This window comes from Lissotriton helveticus, chromosome 12 (genome assembly GCF_964261635.1).
Source record: "Lissotriton helveticus chromosome 12, aLisHel1.1, whole genome shotgun sequence".
In the NCBI taxonomy this organism is placed as follows: Eukaryota; Metazoa; Chordata; class Amphibia; order Caudata; family Salamandridae; genus Lissotriton; species Lissotriton helveticus.
In genome coordinates this window covers 6,836,752-6,853,021 of record NC_136073.1, presented here as the reverse complement: position 1 = coordinate 6,853,021, position 16,270 = coordinate 6,836,752, and the positions used below count along the sequence as shown (strand labels likewise).

The 16,270-nt window shown below is 49.2% G+C and overlaps 1 protein-coding gene across 1 annotated transcript in view; it reads right to left on the bottom strand.

The window, feature by feature from the left end:
• Nucleotides 1-502: 502 nt before the first annotated feature.
• Nucleotides 503-16,270, bottom strand: part of POLR2E (RNA polymerase II, I and III subunit E) — a 38,239-nt gene continuing 22,471 nt past the window's right edge. Inside the window, exons 4-8 of the mRNA XM_078669520.1 lie at nucleotides 11,529-11,609; nucleotides 11,197-11,255; nucleotides 10,162-10,240; nucleotides 3,790-3,858; nucleotides 503-1,055 (exon numbers count right to left, since the gene is read on the bottom strand). Of these exons, the coding sequence (XP_078525646.1) occupies nucleotides 3,793-3,858; nucleotides 10,162-10,240; nucleotides 11,197-11,255; nucleotides 11,529-11,609 (285 nt within the window). The 3' untranslated portion in view covers nucleotides 503-1,055; nucleotides 3,790-3,792. The remainder of the gene's footprint in view (nucleotides 1,056-3,789; nucleotides 3,859-10,161; nucleotides 10,241-11,196; nucleotides 11,256-11,528; nucleotides 11,610-16,270) is intronic.

Here is a 16,270-nt window from a genome sequence, read left to right as displayed (position 1 = left end):
GCAATCTTAATGAGTAAATTAAATTCTTCGTTTATATGACCCGTTTATTCCTTGGGTTGAGTGATTAAGGGAAAGTACTGCCCTCTTCCCCCCACACTGAAGAGCACGGTCTTACAGACCCTACCCCACGGTCTGCAGAATGAATGTGTCTTGTGGCCATACCAGTATTCACCTTGCCTCACAGTGTGCTTCTATGCACGAAACTCTCCCATGGAAAGTACCACTGACTGACAGCCAAGGAACAATTGAGTAGCTATAATGTCTGCGTGGGAGCTGTGATGCAACAACAGTGCCAGGACAGAGTCTAAAGGCAAGCAGGCTCCAGTATTTGACTTTGAAGGGAAGTGACTGAGGTGCAAGAGATGGGTTCTAGCTCAAGATCAGCAGCAGGGAGGGAAGCAGTTGAGCTAAAGGTCTGGAATTCGCACACCAATGAGTACCAACAGTAACAACCTCCAGAAATTTCCCTGTCACCTAGGAAGCGAACATTAAAATAACAATATTTCACAGAAAAAATAACTTTATTTTTGCATCACAATGAATAACTAAAACCCTTAAAGCGCAAACAACAAATAAAACACAAAAAGGGATGGAACTACAATGTCTCTCTAGCTGCACAGATGCAGCTTCAACAGCGAAAGTCAGAGATATGGAAAATTCAGAATCCAAAACACAATCCTGAAGTGTAGCAAGAGCTCTAGAGCACATCTCAAACTCTGCTACCGCTCCCTCCAGATAGACTCTTGAAGGCCAACATCAAGGACAGGGGAGGTAGCAGAGTGACTCTGGTTCCAACATCAAGGACAGGGGAGGCAGCAGAGTGACTCTGGTTCCAACATCAAGGACAAGGGCGGTAGCAGAGTGACTCGAGGTCCATGTCTTTGAGCAAGGGAGATGGCAGCATCTGGGCAACTTCAATCCGACAATGCCTAATGGTTCAATTCGAGGCGTGTGGAGGGCAGGCAGCCTGCAACAGGATTTTGATGGAAGAGGACAGGGAGCGAGGCCGATTCAGAAGTCCAGGTACTTTGATTTTCATTGCCAATAAGGGAGGACTGGGAAAGGGAGAAAAAAAATAGTTTATTTCCTAGGAATCTGTCCATGACTACTTCTAAAAAGGTGCTGTCGACACTAACCTCACCTTTTATTCTCGAGTAAGCCCTAACACGGCTGGAATCACAATTACTATGTTTCAGTTAAAAAGTGCTATACACGTGGGGCAAGACAAAAGTTGAGATATATACCAACTACAAAAATACCAGTAAAAGTGCATCTGAAGCAATTCACTGCCTCTTTCAGCTTCCTTACAATCTATCAGCTGCTACTACCAACCCTGTTCCCCTTTAGCATCTCTGAGCGCAAGCCACTTAATCGATGTAGCAACGATCAAACCTCGATGACAAATTAGAGCTTTCATAGAATGCAATGTTTGGGCAGTATCAGAGGCTTCGATTAGGTTTAACAATTTTCAATACCAAGCAGGAAGATATCTGCTTCCCATTCATGCAGTCTTATTCCTACCTTGCCAATGTGAATCGGAGGAGTAGGAATGAGCCTGGGGGATAGCCCTGCCTCGATGCTGAAGCGGTTCAACACAAAGGCAGTACCATTCCTATGCACGCTGAGGAGGGTTGGGGCTCGAGTCCGTGAAAGAGCGGCTAGTTCCACCGCTGGCTCACGGCTGAAATAACTCAAGCAGCAGGAGTGAGGAACTCTCAGGTTATAACACGGTCAGATTTGCTGACATTGCATCGACCCCACTCTTATTCTGTACCAGAAGAGTGTTGCTTCCCAACCCTCTGGAGTGGGCTTCCGAGACACAAATTGCTTCCTTGGGTAATACCTCAGCAATCCACTGCCTCTATGAAAGCACGCTCTTGTAGGGAAAATTAGTAGCTGTATGGTCTCACAGACTGTCTCAGTGCGCCGTAAAATTAAGAGTTTGAATCCTCTCACTGTCTAGAACACCTAAGCATCTCTCGTAATCAGCTTCTAATTGTGCACAAAGGACGTATTCTACCCCAGAACGTGTGAATCCCGAGTCAGCAGTACCTGAATATCATGGAGCGGCTCCTCCTGCCTGCGCCCCTCTATAACGGACTCTGTGGATGCGGCCTCATCCTCCTCTGGACCGTGAGCAAAAAATATTATTGCCTCTCTTACCCTCATGCCATCTACTTTTTCTACTGGAGGAATATACTAATTGAGGGCATTGTGAGTATGAATGGCCTGGCTTTTGCCCTAATATCACCCAGCCTGCACAAAAAGCCCAGCCTGGAACACCTTCAACAATACCTGGGCCCCGTCTAGAGCAGTGAAACTAGTTACAAATGTTCCTACATCTTTAACACGGGTCATCAAAGAGCAGCCCGTTCACAACTGGGCCCGCCTCCGCTGAGAATATAGTTCCACCAATTTCGGATCAAAGCAGGGCGTAGTTTGCGTTACCGATCTGACAAACAGCCCTCTGCAACCAGCCAATCAATGTGTCCAGATTAATAGTCTCCCCGAACTCCTTAGCCTGGTAGGCAAGTTCGAGGATCTTAAAAGGACCCACACTAATCAAGGAGCTTATCATGGCAAGCTTTTCATGCCTGATCAGTTCCTTTTTTGGGGTCCCTAAAGAGCTTACACACAAATGTAATCATGTTGGGGGTCAACATCCAGGTCTTCCCCACCATCCTCTGTAAGACGGGCTGAGGACATTCCGCACAGAGGCGGTTTCAGACCTCTTTGATACGTTTCCAAAGCCTTGCTTGGATTCCCTCACTTCACGGCAGAACGCGGATGCACTATATCCTCAGGGTCGAATGACCATCCCCCCAACTGGCACGGAGGTGTGATCACCAGGTTATGGCGAGAGATTTCCGTCTGGACCCAGAAGGCTGCCCCGTCGAGGGATCAGAAGGGCTGTGTGTCTGAATCAGTGCCCGTAGTAGTATGCCCAGACTGGGCATCACACACTCTAGGGTGTAAGGCACTACATTCATGGCCCTGTAAGTAGTGCTGTGAAAGCTTCTCCACAGCCTCAGAGTGGGGCCACTGCCTCTTCCCCTGGTTGTTAGTTGGGTTGATACTGTGGTGCTCTCTGGAGGATCTGATAAGCCTAAAGAACTTTCGCCCTGATGCCTCCACGTGTAGTGCTTCGATTGAGGATTAATGGGCTTAAATCCCAATGGCAGCGCTTGACTGACAGCCTGCTGGACTGAATTGTCCAGTGCTTCAATGAGGGCATCCTCTACATAATCATTGGCACCCTCCCCGTCAATATAGTCTTACTATTTACTCCGTGCACATAGAAATAGGAATGCTCTTGTGCTCACTCGCTTAAGCAGCGAATCAGTCAGAGCCCCTGCTCCCATTGTACCAGTGCTCGTTGTCGAGCTAGAAACAAGACCGCACAAAATGGAAGTTGCAATCCACCCGCTTGGTATTTAAAACAGCGAAGCCTAATCCTCAAATAGGTGTCCTTAATAGAATTGAAAATTCTTGATGCACAAGCTAGACATTTTTTTTATTCACAAGCATAAGCAATCTAACAAAGTGTCAAGGAATAAAAGTAGAACATGTTCTTTGCTTTCCTGAGTAAATGCAAAGGGTGAGCTCCGGGGACTTGGCTCAAAGTGGAAGGATGCAGTGCTAGAGCTGCAGTATTAGGAAGCATACAACAGGGCCAGATTCTGGAAAGGTGAAGGCTCCCATGAAAGCACAACAGGTACTAATCACAGTGGACACAAGAGCAGATACTAAAGCATGCAGCAATACATCTACACGACTCCAACCACTTACCCATCATTGCACCAAGCGGTAGGTGATGTATCGCCCTGCAGTCTCACTGGGCCGGATAATCTTCACCACCTAGGGCAGAAAGGAGAGCAATCTTCAGAGAAGGTTCACAAATCCTTAACAAGAGGAAATCTCAAACAACAAAGAGGGAAAAACCTTCAAAGCCTCAGCAGTTGTCTGAACAGCCATTCTAAACCACTCCATCACAAACAGTGTGGGTAAAAAACATGGCTGAGAGTATATTGGGAGAGCTGCAAGGTGGACATGAAAGAGTACTCGCAGCCCACCATGAACATTTAGCTGGGCTGCCCCCCCACAAAATGGAGATCTTGGACTGATATGTGCTTTCTCCGGCACTGGAATGAGGTTTGTTAACAGCAGATCTCAGCTACTAAGAAGCCTCTCTGACATGGGGAGGGTCACCGAGTCACATGCCAGGAACTGGAATGAACTAAGTTTTACAACTAGTAGCAAATTTACAATGCACGTATAGAATGGATTTGCCTTTGGTGCTTTTTGCACCATTTAGCAGTTGTGGGTGCTTTAGTGTCGATAGTAAGTCACTGTGCCCTCAGACCAAAGGTCACAATTAACCACATTGTAGATGCCATCAACATTTATTTCCTGCCACTGGGTTCACACACATTAGTGGCACCAGGAGAGATACAACATCAAAGATGCTTGGGTGACTTAAAAGTAGAGCTCAGCACTTTAAAGTCAAAAGAGATTGACTTCAATATTCTTCAGGTATTAAAGCACTTTTCCCCAGTGTTATTACCGGGACTGTAGAAACCTCCTTCAGCTCTTATCCGAATAACATGAATCATTACCCTGGACTGATTTCAGTCAACACCGACCGATAAACTGTTCTTAAGCATTCTGATCAGCAAGCAAATAGTGTGCTTAGATATAGAGGCTGCCAAGGCTGCACAGACTGCAAAAACAGCAGTTGTGGATTACAAACAATAGTGAAGATTTTAAGTCATTGTCGACTGATTTACCGAAAAGATTCCCTGCATGTTTTTATTAAACAAGCATTTGCAATGCAACGCTCTCGCCTTTGCAAAAGTTAGAGCTTTTGGCATTTTAAATGACAACCTTTTTATTTATGTGTTGGTTTTGAAAACAGATAAATAAATGGCATTGTCATTTACAATGCCAATAGCTTAATCTCTCGCAAATGCCACACACAAACACAGAGCCCCCCCCCCACACAGACACACACACACACACAGAGAACCCCACACACACAGAGTCACACACACACAGAGAACTCCACACACAGAGCCACCCACACACACAGAGCCCCACACACACACAGAGCCCCACCCACACACACAGAGCCCCACCCACACACACAGAGCCCCACCCACACACACAGAGCCCCACCCACACACACACAGCTCCACCCACACACACACACAGCTCCACCCACACACACAGAGCTCCACCCACACACACAGCTCCACCCACACACACAGCTCCACCCACACACACAGCTCCACCCACACACACAGCTCCACACACACACACAGCTCCACACACACACACAGCTCCACACACACACACAGCTCCACACACACACACAGCTCCACACACACACACACACAGCTCCACACACACACAGCTCCACACACACACACACAGCTCCACATACACACAGAGCTCCACACACACACAGAGCCCCCCCACACACACACAGAGCCCCCAACACACACACAGAGCCCCACACACACACACACAGAGCCCCCCACACACACAGAGCCCCACACACACACACAGAGCCCCACACACACACAGAGCCCCACACACACACAGAGCCCCACACACACACAGAGCCCCACACACACACAGAGCCCCACACACACACAGAGCCCCACACACACAGAGCCCCCACACACACACACAGAGCCCCCCACACACACACAGAGCCCCCCCACACACACACAGAGCCCCCCCACACACACACAGAGCCCCCCACACACACAGAGCCCCCCCCACACACACACAGAGCCCCCCCCCACACACACACAGAGCCCCCCACACACACACAGAGCCCCCCACACACACACAGAGCCCCCCACACACACACAGAGCCCCCCACACACACACACACACAGAGCCCCCCCACACACACAGAGCCCCCCACACACACAGAGCCACACACACACACACACACAGAGCCCCACACACACAGAGCCCCACACACACACACAGAGCCCCACACACACACACAGAGCCCCACACACACAGAGCCCCACACACACAGAGCCCCACACACACACACAGAGCCCCACACACACACACAGAGCCCCACACACACACACAGAGCCCCACACACACACACAGAGCCCCACACACACACCCCCCAGAGCCCCACACACACACCCCCAGAGCCCCACACACACACACACAGAGCCCCCCACACACACACAGAGCCCCACACACACAGAGCCCCACACACACAGAGCCCCACACACACACAGAGCCCCACACACACACAGAGCCCCACACACACACAGAGCCCCACACACACACAGAGCCCCACACACACACAGAGCCCCACACACTCCTGTGTACTGGCCCTTTTTGTACCTCCTGTACTGATGTTTAAGCAGTCAGAGTGTTCCAATCTTTTTTTAACCATACCCTGGGTTGAGGACTGACTTGGCGATTGCCTGAATATTTGGTTACAGAAGCCCTGATGAAGTACCTGGTTATTACCGCACAAGACGAAACATGTTGGCTGGCAAGAACTTCATTTGCGAAAGAATAATGCCAATAAAGAAGAATCGATCTGACAGCTTTCAATCACTTCCTGGTGATATCTGAAGGAGTGGTTGTGATTACTGTTGGAACTGGGGATTCTGGGGAGCCTTTGTGTGGGAGCTCCTCCCCTTTGCTGAGCACCCTATCAAGTGTGCTTTACAAAAACCTTTCACTCTTTAGAACTTTGAAGCGTCTTTATCATATTTTAAGTTGACGTTTGTTGTACAATTTACATGCCTAGTGTAGTGTGTGCGAGAGCCACGCCAGACCTCGGCTCGCCCTATAAACCTGCTGGCTTGCCTCTAAAACAATGGACACACGCGTTTGTGCTAAATTTCTATACATGTGGGATGAGCTAAATGTGCACACAATTGTTGTTAGCAAAAGTCACTAGACCAGTGACTTCATTGCCAATTTGTGACTTAGAGATTGGGTTCTATCTAGGCTGCCCATTAAACAAATGTCTGATACCGTGCACCGACACAAAAAAGACGCAGCTTTGAAACAGGCGGAGCCGTTCTGGCAAGACCACTCAAAACTGTCATGTCCTATTTAGCCTGAAAGCGCCTAGAAGGGCTTCACTCCTCAATGTAGCGCTACACGCCTCTTTTCATTCTCAGATCGCCGCGCTGAGCGATATGGGGGTGCAATGGTTAACATGCGAGGTCCACGCCGTGCTCAGCACGCAGCAGTGGGCACGCAGGTAGCGCCCACCAGAAACCGAGGCGCTACTACAGCGCCCACGCCAGTGCTCTCGTCTTCCAGCGGGTGCATCCAGCCCACCCACGCCCTTTTGGTATCCTGGACACCCCGCGGCTGCCCTGCCAGACACCCCCTTCTGCTCTGAGTGCAGAAGCCCCCGCTCTGGGCTCTGGTGGGGGGCCGCCTCAGCTCTTTGTCTGCGTGCAGCTGGCACTGTTGTGCCGCCTCTCTTCTGGAACACAGTGTGCTGTCATCATGTCCTAACACGGGGAGATGGGGATGGAGGGAGGGGGCGAAAGCTCCAGGGAGGGGGGCTCAGTCTGGAAACAAATTGTCCCCGACAAACCTAGGACAACAGAGTTAAGACTCTGTACCACCATGACTATCTCTGAACCTGTGTAAAGCAGAGTCAGCATGCATGTCAAAAAGGAAGGCGTCATCAAAAGGCATATCAATCAAATTAGTTTGCACATCCTTTAAAAAACTGGAAGTACAGAACCATGCACGCCGGACTAGAGCTATGGAAGAGGCCAAAGCCCGACCTTCAGAATCGGTGGTATCTTTGCCATAGAAGACGTTACGTGTGGCAGCTTGCTGACTAACTCATACCAATGGAACAAGAGCATTCCAGGCTGCCTCCATAAGGGAGCGGGCTAGGGAACAGGAAGTGTTGGGCGAACACAGGCAAGAGCTAGAGAAAATACGCCTACCACAAGTGACAAGTTTTCTGGCCTCTCTTTCCGGAGGGTCAAAATCGAGCGATGCAAATGGAGCCCTGTTTCAAGTTTAGTTTAAACACCCAACAGGATATTGAAAAGACAGTTACTATAAAGAAGCACAGGCTTTAAGTTAGAATCGTCACAATGTAGAACGCAGAGTAAAGGGTCTGTTGACAATTCCACAGAAGGAAGTTGTAAATCCAGTACAAATGAAACTCGAGTGAGCAAGTCTGCCAGAGCGGAACTCGCCTCCGTAACCAAATCATGAGGAGACAGGAGGCTGTAGTACTTTCACAACCAGGTTCCTCAGAAGGATAAACCCCTAAACCAGAGTAAGGGAGTCTGAGCCGGTCGGCTCCATCAGCGCCGCATCCGATGCGGTAACCGAAGCCAGTCGACACCAAGAAGGCGAATCCTCGACATCAGAAGGGGCGTCGATGGCACCACCATCGGAGCCAGAAGACAAGAGCCAGACGCTGACATTTGAGTCAGCAGACCAGAAGCACGAGCCGAAGGTGGTAGCCTTGACGGGCTGAGTACTGGCACCGCTATGGTGTCAGACACCAGAAGCTGAACTGAAGCAGAGGGAGTACCCGCCAGCAGGGACACACGCACAACCTCATGCACTTCCATGGAGCACAATGACGCTCCAGAGGGAGGCGACGAGACCCAGAAATAGAAGAGATTTAGAATATGGACTCATCTGGGTCAAAGACGCCCAGGCCCCAGGATAAGTGGAGAGACGCGGGGCGGGCCGCTCTCCTGTTTCTGAGAAGGTGGGAAGCGCCACGACTGACTGCCTACGTCAAGACTTACCTCCGGATGTCTAAGGAGAATAATGCCCGAAGGAACGGCTCCAACAGCGGACGCGGAGCCGGACGATACAGTGCGGCACGTAGGGACAGGGGACGACAAGAAGACTTCGATGACTGTGATATCTGAACACCAAGGAGCTTCATGCGACGCTCTCTTTGTGCTTGCGGTAGGAGCGGGGGACAAAAGTCGCATTCATCTGAGTCAAGGTGCTCACTCAGGCACCACATGCAAACTAAGTGAGGGTCTTTGGTGGACATTTGTCATCCACAGGATTCACAAGGCTTCAACTCCGAGGACATTAAAGAAAAGTAAAAAAAAAAAAGGCACACTGCACCATCGATGGAAAAACGTCAAGCAGCTGCAGTGCAGATCCGTGTTGCTAGTGTGGAAAAGAAGGAACGGATGCCGGCGCATGAGGGGAGGGCTTATATGGACTCCATTGTGTCACATTCAGGAGACGAAGTTGCTGCAGAGTCGCTTGACGCCCTCGATTGAAGCGCATCGGTACTGCTGAAAAATGTCCGGATCAAGTCTGGCGCCTGGGGAGGATTCTAAGTTAAGTAATCTGTGGTTAGATGTCTTTATCAGATGCACCTGCATTCCTTGGTGACGGACAAACACAATGACCTTTCAGAACAATTCCTCTTGAGGAGGGACAAGGTAGGTGATTACATCATCGCTTTCAATCCTTCTCAGGCCCCTCTAGGTAATTTAGAAAACAGATGTGCTCCACATTGCAAGCAGAACTACAACATGGTTAAACTTCATTGAATGTCCAGAAACTCTGGGTTACCACTACACAGCCTCCACCATTTTCTACAATGTTAACATCTTCCTTTTCTTTTCTCAGTGGATTATCGTAATAATGTGACACAGAAACTACCTGGAAGGGGAGGGTGATAAAATGAGTTGCATAAATCTCAAATTCAGTCTATGAAGCAAAACTAGCGGAGGCAGAGAAAGAACTGCTATGTGAGTAACAAAGGCTTTAAAGGTACAGACAAAAGAAACACCCCACATGTAATGCCAATCCCACATGTTCAGGTCCTGGAAGCAGTTAGAAATAGTAAAAATGTCCTCAAAAGTCATCGGTACAAATGATGAAATGCTAGCCAAAACAGCCAGTGCCCTCTGCACAGTGAACAGAAATACAAGATCATAAGCTGGTGGCCACACCATGGTGAGACCATCAGCGTATCCACTTGCAGGGCAGCCCCGCAGTTACTCAATCCCCATCCACCCCCTTCCAAACAGGCCATCCTGCACTGGGCCTTCATCGTCCACCAGGATCATTAAGACAACAATACAAGCCCTGACAAAAGGGTGGATTCCATGCACGCCATGTACAAAGCCCCGCAGTGCGCCTTACCTGACCACGCTTGATGCCAAAGTATCGTGCCACGGGATCTCCGGCCTGTATTCTGGGAAGCTGAGATTCACGCAACTTGCTGGGAGGAATAGTTAAGGAAGACTACCAGAGACGGACATATCTGATAAAGAGGGTGGAGCCGTGGGGCCAAAATAAACAGACTCTCTGTTCGAACAGCCAATGCAACTGGTTGACGGCTAAACTGTGATTTAAGTAGAAGGGCGGGAGGAAAAGCCAAATGAATAATCCTTCACTCATCAAAGCCGGTGGTCTGAGCTTAGACACACAGCGTATCCAGAACATTACACACACATTTCAACATTCCTGTCAATCGCATCTCAAAACTCTGTTGCAAAAAAGTAAAGGCTACGTAACATGTAATAAAACCACGAGGGACCCGATGGTAACAAGACAGAGCTGTACCTCCAAAGCACTGTTACAATCTGCTGTTCCTTAGCTATGGAATAAGCACCACCCAGAAGCAGATACAAAACAAGCAACAATCTGGGTATCTCAGCAGAAGCTGTTTGACGTCAGTACTGCAGTCTCACTGCACCCACCCAGGTGCCCAAAGAACTGTCATGCATAGATTACAGGACGATACCAAAACAAAGAAGTAAAACATGAACGATTGAACTGATTTCATTGGATCGACCCATCTTCAGCATATACAATCCTCTTCCCTGGTGTCCTTATGCCAACCAAAGGTCAGAACAACATTTCTCACCATCTCCTGAACTGACTCATCACAATGCATCCATGTTTGGCTTGGGAGAGGAGGCAGACTGAAATACTGGTTATCAGGACAACACAAACAGGCTGAATGGCGCAAAGGGTGGGAAAATCAGCAAATGTAAAAAGAATACAAGAACTATAAATGTATAACAAAGAAATCACAGTAATTAGCTTTCTAAGAAATTGAAAAAGAGCCAGGAGTTCACTGCCAATTACTTCCACCTGGATGAATAAAAAACAGGGCCTTTGGTTAATGTGAAAACAAGCACATCGCACAAGTCAGCCGCTCAAAAAGGATACTATCTCGCCAATAACTCTGTTACTTCTTCCTTTGTCATGACAACGTGTTCTGGAACGAGCTAGAAGGAGCAAACACAAAAAATAGTCAAAACACAGACAACAAGCAAATCATATGCTTTAAAGGGTGGAGGCCCCAAAACTGGTGATTTTGACATCTGAAGTTGGAAGAGGCAAAGCAGGCCTCTTCTGCTACGCTCTATAGCAGGCGTGTGCGCCTCTTTGACTCTGATACAGATCACACAAGCAGGTACTTGTCCCAGTTTCAAACTTGTTAATCTCATTGCCAGGGTGAGTCTCAAATAAGCTCTGCGTTCACCAGTGACCAGACTCACCTCATGCTCTGTGATGTTAATGAGCAGCTCCTGCTGCAGAAACTGTTCCAGGATGTACTTGGGAGCCATGTCCACCAGCGACTGAAAAGGAAAGCAATGAGTTATAAACACATTCATGTAACGCACGCTGCCTTATGTTCACTGCAGCTCCTCGCCTCCCAGGATATATTCATGAAACTTGCTACCCACCCATTGCAGGAAACAATCTATTGCTGATCCGAAGCTCAAGAAAACAGACCGAGCAAGAACACAGAACTGCACAAGAAAGGTTCCTGAACACTCATGCTGAAACAGACCACAGCAGGGTGCAAGACATTACTAAATCCCAACTCTCCTAGCCACTCCCACTCAAAACAATGGACTCAATCAGAAAAACACTGACAGATCAAGATTACAAATACGAATTGAGCCGTTGTCAACACTGCTTGTGCGCTATGGAAGCCACAAGATGGATACAGCAGTTGGGCCGAAAGCAATTCCGACCATGCAAAGCCACCTGTACGGAAATACCTCTTTCTGTATTGTCTCCCTTAGGCTTGTGGGCTGATGCGGCAGGTTTTTCAACTGAGAGTGCACTAAGGCCTGTTAAACATACCCCAGTGCATGTGCCCTCACCCTTAACCGCATGCGTGCGGGCGGAATTCCGCTCGTACGATGACTTTTTTAAAAGCGCACTTTACGTGACGAGCTGGGCTCGTCATGAGCGTGCGAGGAGGCTACCTCATGACGAGCCCAGCTCGTCATCAGCGTCGAAGGGGTTAAAACAGATCTGTTGAATTGGTTCATACTGAATTGGCTTAACTAACTTACCTGTAAGTCCCTAGTTAATGGTACCCAGGGCATGCAAGTTAGAGGCTTCCCCCCTCACCTTGGGTGTGACATGAGCAAAACAAGACTCCCAGACGGCCATTTTCAGACTGGAAGAGCAGTTTAACCTGCTCACTCAACTTTGCCATTTAAAGTAAGGGCAAAGCCAGACTTACCCCTGTACAATATATCTCACAAGCAGAACATGTGTCTTACGTGCTCCGATAGTAAAAACGCGAAACTATTGTTTTTACTGTGGAAAAGCTTGGTTGCCCAACTGGCAAGTATAACGTTACACATTGCCCCCTCGGCTGTGCTAGCTCTGCAACGGTTCGGCTAAAGTGGGTTACATCGATCCAAGGTAGCAAACAACTCGTTACATTAAGCCGGACTTCAGTCTCTCAGGTCAAAATTAATGTAACAAGATGCAGAGTGCAACATTAGCAAGGTTGCTAGTTTGGGGTCTTTGGTCCACTATGCCCATACTGGTTGCACATGGGGTCCTGTCGCCGAGACCACTTTCTGCCCCCGCAGAGAGACGAGCTAATAACTCCCAGGAATGGATACAACAGAGGCCTGCTCTGGACGGAGGTGTCAACTCCCTTCTACAGGAAGTCACTCAGGTGTTGGCCCAAAAGGAGAGTTTCAAAGGAGAAGCCGCCTTTGAAGGGCAAATGAGTAACACTTGGGGGAGGGGCTGCTCCATTGTTGAGGCAGGCTGGCACTTGAGACGGGAAATCTGTTGCAAAACCGTTTTTCCAGAGATGTTTAGCTCCCCTTGGTAGCCACACCTCTGGGATGGGCTAGAGAGATCCACACGCTGGAAAAGGGGTCCTGCTATATTGAAAGTAGGCAGAATGGTGCAACCTGGGATGCTATATTTTGCAGGAAGTAGTCATCAGGCGAGAGGGAACATGGTAGTCCAGTGGCTACCAACCGCATCCTGCCCTACTAGTCACTTTCTGAGCATCTCAGATCTCGACTGGAATGGAAGGAGGACCGAAGAAGGACTGCCTTGCTGCCGCGTGCAAGCGGCAAATGGAGGTTGCACCATCAAAGACTGCACCTAACGGCTATCAAAGGAGAGAGACTGTGCCTGTTGCATCCTGCTCAAGGACAAGTGGTTTGTAGAGCCCAGCCAAAGCAGAGAGACTTCCAGGTCAGTAAGCTGGCCTCCTATTCATAGCACAGAGACATAACAGCTGAGAAGCCTGCTGGGGCAAGTTGGTAGCCCAAAATCTCTAACCCGCAACCAACAGCCGCTGTGTAGCACCAGGGACCAGTACCTGACGCACAAAGTTGCACCTACGTTTGATAAGCCCAGGAGTGTCGCCAAAGTGCATCTGCGACCTCCAGAGGACGAGCTATCGACCCAGTAAGGATTGGCTGTGACTTCGATAGCGGGCGACAGGGAGTCCAGTGGCGACTGGACTTCTGACAGCACCAAGAGGACTTTGAGGGACGTCGACCCTGTAACCTGGACCGCCTCAACTTCTTCGTGGACCGAGAAGGAGTTGCAGCCAGAACCTCATCGACCGCATTGCACCCCCAACATCCTTTGAGCATCTTCAGCATCCTTCATCCCTTGCATCAGGACCACTAGCATAGAAAAGACCTGCAAGAAGACCCATCGACCGCGTCACATCCACAGCATCCTTTGAGCGTCTTCAGCATCCTTCATCCCTTGCATCAGGACCACTAGCATAGAAAAGACCTGCAAGAAGACCCATCGACCGCGTCACATCCACAGCATCCTTTGAGCGTCTTCAGCATCCTTCATCCCTTGCATCAGGACCACTAGCATAGAAAAGCCCCGCAAGAAGACCCATCGACCGCGTTGTATCCACAACATCCTTTGAGCGTCTTCAGCATCCTTCATCCCTTGCATCAGGACCACTAGCATAGAAAAGCCCCGCAAGAAGACCCATCGACCGCGTTGTATCCACAACATCCTTTGAGCGTCTTCAGCATCCTTCATCCCTTGCATCAGGACCACTAGCATAGAAAAGACCTGCAAGAAGACCCATCGACCGCGTCACATCCACAGCATCCTTTGAGCGTCTTCAGCATCCTTCACCCCTTGCATCAGGACCACTAGCATAGGAAAGCCCTGCAAGAAGACCCATCGACCGCGTCACATCCACAGCATCCTTTGAGCGTCTTCAGCATCCTTCATCCCTTGCATCAGGACCACTAGCATAGGAAAGCCCTGCAAGAAAACCCATCAACCGCGTCACATCCACAGCATCCTTTGAGCGTCTTCAGCATCCTTCATCCCTTGCATCAGGACCACTAGCATAGAAAAGCCCTGCAAGAAGACCCATCGACCGCGTCACATCCACAGCATCCTTTGAGCATCTTCAGCATCCTTCATCCCTTGCATTAGGACCACTAGCATAGGAAAGCCCTGCAAGAAGACCCATCGACCGCGCCACAGCCACAGCATCCTTGGAGCATCTCCAGCATCCTTCATCCCTTGCATCAGGACCACTCGCATAGAAAAGCCCTGCAAGAAGACCCATCGACCGCGTCACATCCACAGCATCCTTGGAGCATCTCCAGCATCCTTCATCCCTTGCATCAGGACCACTCGCATAGAAAAGCCCTGCTAAGGATGAAAAGCCTCAAACTGACTGGAGGCGGCTTCACCTGCTGAGCTAACAACGTCAATACCTTCTCCACGTTAGTCAACTTCCAGTGATGGCTCTTAAATATCAAGCTGGCCTAAACCATTAACTAGCAAAAAGCACAAGTGTTATTCTCGGCGCTTGGCTTCTCTATGTAATATGCTTTGATAACGACACTGCAACTGTCCGAATAAAGTTCTTTATGTCTCCGTGCAAGGACAGTTATCTGTATTTCAAAGCACTATACCTGCTCTTATGGGGCCCTCATCCTCCATAGATTGTTTGACGTATACTTCTGTGTGCTTCACCGAGACATCTTTGTTTAACAGTTTTAATGTTGTACAGAAACCAGTCAGATGTTTTCCTCCCAGTCACTCTAAAGGGAATGCTACCAGGTGGCACACGGTCATCCCAAGGGAACCACCAGAGCCCTGATGGGCGTCTCAGCAGGAGGAGTCTTAATAGACAGCTCACAAGGCCAAGGCAGGCGGGAAAGGAACTAGAAGTCGGAGTAACTAACATTCACTAAAAACATCATCTGTACAAAGAGTTCAGTTTTGACATTTTGAAAGCAGCGTGTAGAAAGAAACTTGTGACAATCCACGGCTGCATGATATTCATTCAAACCCAACAACAGAGATTATAGCTTAAGATTCAGGCAGGGGAAAAAAGTGTCATGTGTTGGTCCTTCCCAAATCGGTCGGTGTTATCCGGCTCAGTCACAGCAGTAAGAAAACTGCTATACAATCAACAGCTGTACTGATGTGCAGTACAATTCAGGATGTTGTGCAGGTGTGGGTGAATACAGACAAAGGACTCGGCCTCAACTAAACAACAGTCACCCTTCCAAGATGTCTGTGACCCAGACACTCTCCTTGTGGTCGCATCAAGTGGAATGAGCTGGACCTGGAACGCCTCTGACGGGCTTTCGCTGCTTAGAAACGACACCTTGAAAAGCCTTTCTTCCACTGCGCTCCACCGCTCGCGGCCTTCACAGCTATGTTTACTGAGTAAATAAAATGCACACACCAGCACCTGGAGGCGGGATTGGACTGTCGGGCTCATGGCCGTTTCGTTAGATGGTGTTTAAACAGCGGTACAGTGGGCCATGAGCACGAGGGCGCCCTCTGTACCTTAGACACGCAGGGGAAGGAGCCCAGTCCCTCAACACCGGTCTGGAATTGTTGCTGATGGCAAGTAGCTCCCTCCCTACCCCATGAGCTAAGGTAGAACAGCATGTTACTTTTACCCAGTGTCGTGGCACTCCATTTAACAACCCAGGGTGGATCGAAGGCTATGTTGGTGCTT